The 11,253-nt window shown below is 33.8% G+C and overlaps 1 protein-coding gene across 11 annotated transcripts in view; it reads right to left on the bottom strand.

Annotated features, from left to right (window-relative positions):
* Positions 1-605: 605 nt before the first annotated feature.
* LOC113858738 (phototropin-2) overlaps positions 606-11,253 on the bottom strand; it is a 28,320-nt gene continuing 17,672 nt past the window's right edge. For 6 of the 11 annotated variants that reach the window (XM_027491473.1, XM_027491478.1, XM_027491474.1 and 3 more), the window contains 11 exons: positions 10,746-10,822; positions 10,124-10,208; positions 9,177-9,257; positions 8,375-8,478; positions 7,518-7,567; positions 4,941-5,047; positions 4,320-4,439; positions 3,548-3,599; positions 2,139-2,251; positions 1,597-1,737; positions 642-1,033 (listed from right to left, as the gene is read on the bottom strand). In XM_027491473.1, the coding sequence (XP_027347274.1) occupies positions 917-1,033; positions 1,597-1,737; positions 2,139-2,251; positions 3,548-3,599; positions 4,320-4,439; positions 4,941-5,047; positions 7,518-7,567; positions 8,375-8,478; positions 9,177-9,257; positions 10,124-10,208; positions 10,746-10,822 (1,047 nt within the window). In that variant the 3' untranslated portion in view covers positions 642-916. Of the gene's footprint in view, positions 1,034-1,596; positions 1,738-2,138; positions 2,252-3,547; positions 3,623-4,314; positions 4,440-4,940; positions 5,048-7,517; positions 7,568-8,374; positions 8,479-9,176; positions 9,258-10,123; positions 10,209-10,745; positions 10,823-11,253 lie in introns of all 11 variants that reach the window. The other 5 variants (XR_003503427.1, XR_003503426.1, XR_003503428.1 and 2 more) reach the window with 5 other exon arrangements.

Below are 11,253 nucleotides of genomic sequence, written 5' to 3'. Positions count from 1 at the left end.
GCTCATGGTCCATTAATGGAGTTTTCTTCAATTTTAAGTCTCCTTATATGCCTAAACAAGTGATTACTTAAATGGGTACGAAAGTAAATTGGAGATCGAGGGAGGTGTCTCGTTGCGAGAGTTAACATCGATACAAATTGGAAAGAGCTTAGGTGGGTAGTAGCTTCTAGGAACTAATATATCTATCATGTATTAGAGTATCCACCATTCAATCCAAAGACTATATTCTGTTCCTCAATTGTTTCTTCGTCATTTGAGTGGTTGGCTATGTATTGGAACCGGTCATTTTTAGAGCATACGATTAAGATAGGGTTTATTATTTTATGTTACAGGATAGTCATGTCTAGCTATGTATGGTTTCTGCCTTATTTTTATTTTCTATAGGGAAATATTGGGACCTATGTTTTGCTATTCTTTGATTTTGGGAAATGTTGATGATGTTTTGCTTTACAAATGGATATTTGTATAGATGAGGAGATGTGATATCTGGAAAATCTTTTATCATTGTTTAAATTTATCCTTCATTTTTTAATACTTAGTAATAGTATTAGGTTGTTTTTTGAGTGTCATAAGTTTTTAATTAGATGTCAGTATAGAAGTCTTTACATTAATAGTATATTAAATATTAAACTCATCTTTTATCCATCTACAAAAGCATTATTGATTTATTGTTCATGTGCATAACTAGGAAGCATTTCCTAAAAGTAAACATCCTTATTCAATATACATACCACTTCGACTCTAATCCTAGAGAACTTGGATTTTGTTTCAAGTTGTCTATTGCTATATCACAAGATGGTACTATATAATCAAATCAATAGGTACACTATTTCACTTGAATGTCTGAGACGCAGTGATTGTTGAAGCGTGAGACAGACATGATGCTAACAAAACATCCGGTGTAAATAGGAGGTCTTCAAAAAATATCCAAATCAATCGAGCTAATTAGCACCCCATCATCTTCCCACTTCATATCCTTTGCCTTTGGATCTTTTCCTATCAATTGAAGAGGAACATCTAATGGGGGTGGACTCTGCATGGAAAAGATAACGTGTGAGTAATGCAATATGCCAATAATAACCAGCTGCTAACTTTATTAATTATTGAAAATACGATTTGAGAAGCTGTTATTTTTTTTTTTCTCTAGCCCAAAAGTTTAAGTGGAGCAGTGGCGCACTCAAAGGTCAAACATGTCACAAGTCAGGTTATGTACAATTTCACCTGTTTAACCCACCCTGATCGGCTTCTAGAGGTCATTGTAAACATTTAAGTAAGAAATCAAATTAGTCCCTAAAAGATATGTCATATTAATTCAAGAATGATGGAAACTACGCTTGAATTCCTTGAATGTAAATTTCTTTGGCCAAATTAGTTCCCATGTTAGGGATCTCAGGAACTAAGTTTGACAGATAGAATGGACATTCGTGGACTAATATGACTGACTGAATAAGTACATATTTAGGAATTTGGGGTGTAATTTCCTATGTTCATGAACTAACATGACCGATGATGGATCTTTCAAGGACAAATTTGACAATTTACTCTAGCCAATATTTTGTTAACTACTAATTTTCAAAGCAACCAAAAGGATACTACCATGTTGCGAATTAAAGGCCAATTGATTCCCCGGAAGAAAGGGTGTTGTTTGATTTCATTGGCACCAGTAGTTGAACCTAGGCGATTGATTGGGTCTCTTTGCAATAGTGCATTAATCAACTGCCTGGCTGCTAGACTAGCCTGAAATTTTTTGAAACTATTATCAATTAACACATATCAGAACAGTATCTGTGTCAACCAGAAGACTATTCATGGGTAATTCATATATCAGGCATAGTACTAGTTGGATGCATGATCAGAATAGTGCATTATATATCGTTTTTGGTTACATAATATATATGGATACAAAAGACTTATCCTTTATCAATGCAATATATTATTTTCCACGCCAAATAAAATTTCACAGCAAATATTTATGTATTCGAATGCTTATGCTTTCTAAATGTATTTTACCACCCATTATTTGAAGTTAGGAAATATTTTATGCAAAAACTTTCGAAATAGAAATCACTTTCTTAAGAAAATGAATTAGATGGCAAACGTTGTCTTCAACTGCTAATATCAAGCACTGTTTCATTTACCGGGATGCTGCTTGGAAAAGTAAGATCCTTGTGTAAGATATTGGAAAATGTCTTCTGTCTATTCTTCCCCCTAAATGGTGTCCGACCATAGAGCATTTCATACAACAAGATACCTATATTCAGAACATGAGAAACAGAACAGTGAATTTGAAAATAAGGCTATGTCCATCATGACGTCAAAATCCAACATTAAATTAATAAAAGAAGAGGGTAATACAAGAAATGTTTGATAAGAAAAGATGAAGAAAGTACTAATGAATAGGGTAGAGACTTTGACCAACACTAGGGGGTGACTAGATAACTCTTAACAAAAAACGTAGCAGCATTAACTTAGGCTCTTGAATCCTTCTGTGTTTATAACAACTAGACATTCATGAACCATTAGGTGCAGGCCCAAACTGACTTTATATCTCTGCACCACAAAAACCCAATAAGGCTTGCAGATTGAGCAAGTATGAGCCCACTCAAACGTTTTGGCTGAATTATGGTTTAAATTAGAAGTGTGGCCACTTTCTTACCATTTGTTCAAAGAGCATACAATGTAAAGAACCAATTGAACCTAAAAGTTGTTAGGTGGATGCCACGAATAGCTTTATCTTTAACATGACCCCTCATGTGAAACTCCTCTATGTACAATTCATGAATAAAGTAGGTCCCATCAAATTAATTCTATGCCAGAATATAGAAACGAAAGCACTTCCAGTTATATTTTCCAGCATTTTGCCCCAACCCTACAGAGAATATTTCATAAAGCCCCAAACTATAAAATGAGTACCAAGCAAACACAGCTAATATTTTTTTAATTTTATTGATGATTATTTCAAGTAACCTGAATTTATTTTGTGATGCCTCATTTTGAATTATTAAAAAAATTTTCATCCATTTTCTTTGAGGTTAGAACACAACTTGGATGTCCTTTTCATATATTGCACAACAGTACCAAAGAGTATATCTGTTCTCCCATTTTCAACTTTTCTTTCACAACAGGGTACCATCCAGACACCCATCAGTCGTCAAGTACTCCTCAACAAAATAGAGTGACTGAATGTAAGAATAGTCATTTGCTATATAAACAAACTGCTTGGGCTTCCCCTATCCCTGCTGTTAAATTCCAGATTGTTTCTCTCAGCCATGAGAAAAATAGGTCTCCTAAGCAATCGCAAATGAAGCCCTCTTGATAAGTAAAGCAGCCGTGGTACATCACTACATCTATATATACTGAGGGCTGGAGAAAGGAAGATCACAATTGTATTGGAAGCTATTAATCCCCTTACACTAGACATAGGACTTGAAGTTGAAAAATATAACTAGAAAATACAGTACAAAAATTCATTTAGTTATATATAATAGGAAAAACCAAAATCATGCTCTGTTAATTCGTATTCAAACACAAGGATTGAAGTGCTTACCAAGGGTCCACCAATCTATAGCACTCGTATGCCCGGCTCCGATTATAATTTCCTGATATCAAGTACCTTTATAACCTTGAAAGATGATAACGATAACGATAACAACACATATATAATAAAATAACTTTGTTGTGCTTATTATGTTTGAGTAGATTACATTAGTTACCCTCAAGTTTGATGAAATCTCACTTGTTTCCAGAGTTACAGAGATCTCCTCTATTTTCTCTTTACTACAACATCTCAAACACATTATCGCTTACATTCCCGGGCATGAAAACATGGAAGTCCAACTACATGGTTTTGTTGACTTTTGTGTAAACAAGAACCCAGACACTCTATACCCTAATTGCATAGCTACATTAGTGGAAAATTTTATCCTTGTTTGAAAATAGAGAGAAATTGGTAGAGAGGGAGGAAAAGAAAGAATAACAACTTTAAATAATATGATCTTGTGTAAAATGATGTGTCTTACGTGATACAAAAGACAAAGCACATAGCTCTGTTTATGATAATAGAAAACTTCTAATCTGAACAGAAATAGGAAAACATTCATGAAATATAAAATCCATTATTTCTAAAGGATCAGCTAAGATACTCTATTTCTTTTCTTTCATTTAACATCCTCAATTTTAACATGACAAACTTATTTTTAATTCAAAATAAGGCAATGTTAATGTAACTTTAGAAACAAGAGGGATTTATACATTAAACCTTAAGGGATATCTTTTTCGTTTACTTAAACAGTATGAAGCAGAATTGAAATTCACCATACAGGGGCAATGTATTCTTCAGTTCCAACAAATGAGTTTGATTGTGTAACTGGCTCTGCAACAAATGTTGGTGGTGGTCTATTTCGTGATCTTCTATTTCTAGGAAGTGAGTATTTCACAACCTGCAGGAATATCTTCAAATTTATGCATCTGACAATTATGAAGTAGAAAGACAACCCTAGAACATCAGTTGCTTTACTGATTTTAAGATGCTAGCCAGATAACTAAAAATGTATATAGAAAAAGGAATAGATTAATTTCCCTAGCTACGGAGAACATACATGGGAATTTTTCAGGTAGTTAGAGTTAAGAAAAGTGATATTACTAACTAAACTGCTTAAACAGAGATTCGAAACAAAAATATTTGCATTATGGAATTTCATGCAAAAATCAACAATGATATGGGCAAAAGAAGAGCATGTAACAAACCCAAAATAGCATGAGACTTATCTCAAGCGGTAATGAGAAAGAGAAGTTGAGTTTGATGATCCCTTGTGATTGTAAGTGGGGAAATGAATAATAAAAAAAAAAGGGGGTGTGATGCCAATGAATTAAATATGGGTCAAGAATTTTCAACAATTTCTATAAATGGAACATGTTTATAGAGGAATAATGATACATACCTGTGGTTTACAAGGTGTCATAAATGATAGATCAAAATCAGTTAATACAACATGACCATCCTTCTGTAGTAAGATATTTTCAGGCTTTAGGTCACGATAAATTATACCTACACAGATTCAATACAAGAAAACAATATTCATATAACTTAGCAATCTGTATTGATATTTTTCTTCTCTTTGTTGTGCATAATAACTAATTCTTTCAGGACAAAGTTGCTGCCTAAATAATCACATACAATGTCAGTGTAGCATATCATAATATGTAAAATGGTAAGGAATGTCACAATTAAACAAAATTAGCTAAAGAAGAAAACCTTCAACACCACTAAAATACTAAAAAAGTATGGGAGAAAATACACACACACACACCTTGAGGTTTAATAAAATTACACTCAACCCTTTCTTTTTGGATCTTAAACTTTTCTTAATTTATATAACAAAATAACACTGCATACTCTTCTTGTTAAATCTTAGGGGATATGAGTGTAATTTAACCAAAATGTTAGAAAAAATAACAATCCTATTCCCAATGCATCACCAATTATGATCAAGCTAAATGCATCATACTTCAGCAATAAGAGCACAATTTTCAAGCACCTTACTTCATTGATACCCCAAATATTGTATGTATTATTAGAAAGTCTTACAAATTATGTGGAGGTAGAATAATCACTAGCAGCATTAATTAACAATTTTCAGTTTCAATCTCTTTTAACAATTGAAACATCACTTTTCATGGAAAATGTGTCCTCACACACCCTAATAAAATGGAGTAGCAAACAAAGGTAGAGGGAAAGGGTGGCACACATATGCTATGCGTCTCCCCATGTTTAAATGAAAATATTATTATATTTTATTTATAAAAAATTATGGCACCCTCCTAAAGTAAAAAATTTAGAATCCATTGTTATGCCAAAGTTGTCTTTTTTCATTAGAAATTGTCAAAATGAGTTGTTTCACTTTATTTTTCTGTTTGATTTTATAAATTTCGTTATTCCCTCCCTGGCCCTTGTCACTTTGCTAATCATCATCTACCAAAGTACCATCCACTGATCCACTACCGGTTAAGGAATTATCATGCACACCACCTGGTAGAGAAAATAAAAGAGAGTGAAAAATATTTTTTGTATTCTGTACTAGACAAGACACTTCAGTCATCACCATAGAAAAAGAAAACTAGTGTAGACGTCATGTCAGAGGACAAGAGGAGAGACTGTAGAAGACTAGTGTATCCCTTTAACCGGAACATATTCATTAACACACCTAGTAAACTATACAAGTACATAAAATGTTTTAGGCCATAAAGAAAGCAGTGGAGTTTGCAAACCAAATTAGACTCCCCATGAGCAACAAAATCCTAAGGTTGCTCCAAATATAACTTTTCATGAAAATCACTATGAAGAAAGAAAATTTTTTATATCAAGTTGAAACAAAGGCCAAGAATGCATGGTGGCCATGAACAAGAATAAAAAAAATGACTGACATTGTTGAATTTGGGCTTTAAGCCTAAGTCAACCCCAAAAGATAGCTTATAAGGTGAGGATTGTTTTAGCCTTTATAGGTTCTTATTTAGTCATATATATTTTTAATAAAGCACTGGATAAGCCACAAGACTGGGTTGGTAGCACTGGGAAAGCCATAGGACCAGGTAAGTTGCATTGGGAAATCCATGGGGCCAGGTTAATTGCACTGAAAAAATTCGTGGGGCCATAATCTGTTTTTTCAATCAAGGGTGGTCCAATATCGGATCTTCAATAAACTCAGATACCATGTTAGAAAACTGGACCTGACTCACATTCCATGGTCCTAATAAAACTCAACACAAGTTTCAAAGTCATCAACCCTAGTTGTCCCAATGTCTTGCCACCATTTGGTTTGAGACTTTGGCACTAGTCCTAAAAGTCCCCGATTGACTCTCCCACTGATCGTCGTTGTTTCCTGCTTCTCCACACACTGTCACGCTTGTTCAACTGTCATCCTGTTCAGTGGTGCATGTACGCCATCCACACAACCATTTGTCTCAGCGCTGGTGCCATTCTCCCCCTTGATGGTGGTGGCAATGTGAGGTCCCATGAACCTAAGTGGACAAGTCCAGTCCAACTCAGTCACCGGCCAAGGATTTGGAAAATGTATAGTAGGAGAAATAAGAAGGGGCAGAATAGGAATTAGAGAGAGAAGTTAGTTATAGCGAGCAGATTACCGTGTAATGTTTCATATAGTGGGGGGAAGAGAGAGAATGAGTCAGTTATGCTTTTTTCCTATTAGCAGGGGGCAAGGGTGTCAACCTTTGTAGGAGCTTTGCTCTGGGTTTTGCAAAATTGATTCTGCAGTATTTTCTTCTTCATTAATAATACAGTTCATATCTTTTGATTTGGTCTCTGACAGGTGTTGTTCTCCCAATATTCTTATCAACACCACACAAAAGGATGCTCCAATTGAACAATGAACACCAAGATACCATATAAAATAATATGAACTAAACCCATGAACTACACAGATTAAGGATATATTGAATAAATACAAACTTCCTAAGAGTGTAGTGTGAACAATCAAATAAAGATATAATGAGCAGCGTACCTAAACAGTGCAGATATTCCAAACCAATGACAACCTCTGCCGCATAGAATCTGGATATGTGATTGATAAAGTTAACATAAAATATAACTGTTACTATAAATGTATAGATAGATATATTTATTTTATTAGGATAGGTTAGAGTAGGCTTTCATGTATGTAGTGAGTAGTCAAACCCATGTGTAATTGAGTTGTTAGCTTATTATGTGTTATTGGGCTGTGCCTTTCCTCCACCGGTTTTTATTTCTCTGTATAAACATAACTTACGATATACAAGCTGGTTTTTTATTTTACTGGCTATGAATTTTGTTAGCCACTTCGTTATATAGGCTCCAATACTACAGTAGAATTAATAACAAATTATTCCCAACTCAATCTCAGAAGAAGCAGAAAGGATTCATTGTCCAAGTTTGTATGGAATATCTTGGTCATATACCAAGCTGGTGTGAGATTGTAGCTGTTAGAAACATACTCATGATAAGATTAAGTTACTATAAGTTGTGCTCATTCACTTTGATTTAGTTACTGTGAAAAAGCCCACATAGCCTTGTTGATTATAGCCTCTTATTTTATCATTAATATTGTTTCCTCTCCCTGTATTCAATTGAAACACATGGTTGTTGCATCTCTCTCTCTCCCTCTTCTACTCTCTACAAATAGAATCATCTACAAGACATCAATTTGTTAAGGAAAAGTGATAGATTTTAGTACAACCAACTAAATGATGTGTTCATTAATATCTTACTGATCATCTGTCATAATATTGCATAAAGGAATCATCTACATCATCAATATAGAAATCATCAAGTAATCATACAGCATATACCAGTTGGCTGAGAAAAATGAGTAACCAAAAATACCTTGCTGATTCCTCTTTGAAAATCTTCATGGGTTGCTTGTCAAGCAATGCAAACAACTCTCCCCCAGGGCAGAAGTCAGTAATCAAACATACATGTGTAGAAGTCTGTCAAGACAAACAAAATATTAGAACAACTGGCTAACAGCCAACTCAATTGGCACAGACCAAAGTCTTTAAGATTTGGGTGTCAAGTTGATGCAGGAGGTTAATCCTCCACTAGGCCACTTTCTCCCTCCACGAGCTTGGACCTCCAACTAACATCCCTTCACATCCCATCCCACAGAAGAAAACAAACAGCGGGCTAACAACTTTCCCTTGATGCACTCTATCCATGGTATCAAGGTTGGCCAGTCCTAATCTGATATCATGTTAATAAGATTAGAGGAAATACTGACCCCTAGAACAGTATGCACTTCGACCTTTGTACACTACATGAAACTACTCCTGTAAGACTTTTCTAAACAGTGGTTCTGCTTAACAAATTTTGTAGTAATTCCACTAGTTTGGTTAAATCAAGGTACCTTTGGAAGAAATATAGTCCTAATAAAATACTAAACTGGAGAGAGTATTCTAGAACTTGTTAATCAAGTTGTTACAATTATTAATAAAGGGCCTAGTACAGTTAAAAGATGATACAATTCTTTTCATCATTATATCATTACAAAGATGCTTCCTCATTTCTTTGGACCCAAGATTTACCACTTAAAGGATTCAAGGTTGTTTGCTAGAGCAATATCTCACTCCAACTTAACACTTCAGTCCTGTCTGAGTCTGACATACAGATAAAGGTGTGTTATATTTACCTGAAATGATGTGTATAGTGTTGGAAGAAAAGGATGATCCAGTAATGATATAATCTCTCTCTCAATGCATGCTCGGTGAACCTGTAATTTTAATCACAGAAATATATTTCTGATAAATGAGTTAGATAAATTAACCTTTTCTCTCTGGCACAACCAAAAAACAGGAGTTACCTTGCGACCAAATTCAACAGAAGCACAAATTAATAAATTAATACGTCTTATAATAAAAATGCTGAGGCATAGTTTTTTTCTGTATTTCTTTTATGTTGACAACCAAGATGACATTAGAGCCATATGTTGTGAACATCTTTGGCTTATCTCTCAACATCCATTATTATGCCCTTGCTTCTCAGCCTTCCATAAAGTTTGATCATTTTTATGTTACTGTGTCCATGTTTCCTTTGGCACAGGAGGATATATTAGCCTCTGCATTTGTGGTTCTCCTTTCAATACACTTAGCATCTTGATACACACTTAAGCCAATTTCATCATTTGTATTTCAACTAACAAATAAACCCTATTGTTACATATTATCTTTCTATATCATGAAAGAGTTATATAGCAGAAATTATAGGAAAAACAGTGAATGGAGACTAAATAATAGGTTATTAGATAGAGTGTTGAGGATATAAAGAAGCACGCTATCTAAATAAGAATTAGGTCAAGCACTAGTGTAATAATATAAAACAAATGCATAATATATTCATAGAAATGGCATGGTTCATAATTTATGCCTGATTTTCTAATAGAGATTACCTGCTCATAAATATTTACGAATTATAATGATCTTAATTGGCACAGATGAATAGCTATGAGAAAAAATGAATACAAGAGAGCAAAACCACATATTTCCAGAGAATATATCAATCAGCTTAATTTCAGTAGTTAATGGGAAGCGTGCAAAAAACCTATGAAGAAGAAAACTAGTGACTCCTACATATCCAGACCTTATTACGATTTAGCATTACAGACTTTTCCATTGCCTTCATTGCATATAATTCCCCAGTACTTTGGAGTTCCACCAAATGAACACTGTAGCAGAAAACAAAATGACACCTTGATAAAAAAACAGACCATCTTTCATCTGGGAAAGTTAAAATTTTAAGCCTTAAGACCACAAGCAGAGCATCCTTCTGTAAAGTATATTATCAAATGTTGATTAATATGGGTCAGGGGGTTATGTTAAAGGTGCAGAATGAGAAAGGGTCATATGAAACCAAGAACAATCTCTAGAAAGAAGAAGTCCTTATGATGGTGTTTTAAATAAGAACAATGTTAAATGGAGCAAAGATTTTGTCATGAAATGGCTTATGAATAAAGCAAAATGAGAAAAGTTTGTTGCATTTTAATCAGTTACTTTTCAAGCCTTACATTTTTCTCTCTCTGACCATGATTGGATATGAGATATTCATACCAAATTTTGTACCAAATAGCATTGTGGCATATAAAATCAGAATCCAATTTAGGAACGCTCTTTAGTCAAGCAAGATTTTCAGAAATATTCAAATGTCATTGTTACTGAAACTGACAACATAAACTGATCACTAAAGTGACAAACTCAATAGTTACCTGCCAGTATCTCCACAACCCAAGGGCCTAATGGGCAAAAAATGGTGCAGACCAATTTTTTCACCTCTTCCAGTTATCTGAAAAAGTCAAAAAAACTAAATTAACGAATAAAACATAAAAACATTTTTCAAAACCAAACTGATGCATATGTAGAATGCCATACCATTTGCATATAATTTAGGCAATTTTCACATTCCCATCACCCATTTTTATTTCATTCTAGCTTTTAATTATCCGCACCATCTTTTTTTGTCACTTTAGGAATTTAACATTTGGAAGTATATTTTATATATTCCAAAAACTAATTGGAGTGGTTTGCAAATGACTTCTGAATTTTAATTTTCATAAGGTATAAAAGAATTTAAGTTTTGAAAGTAATTTGATTTCATCTAGATATTAAATTTTAGAAATCATTTTCAAATCACTTGCAAAATTTAATTGCTGGAAGTAATTTTATAACTTCCTAAAATTTAAATAACTTTCAAATTGTATTAAACGCACTTCCAAA

This window comes from Abrus precatorius, unplaced genomic scaffold (assembly GCF_003935025.1).
Source record: "Abrus precatorius isolate BTA unplaced genomic scaffold, Abrus_2018 Scaffold2, whole genome shotgun sequence".
Lineage (NCBI taxonomy): Eukaryota > Viridiplantae > Streptophyta > Magnoliopsida > Fabales > Fabaceae > Abrus > Abrus precatorius.
Note: the sequence above shows the minus strand (reverse complement) of the source record. Positions and strands in the feature narration are given on the sequence as shown.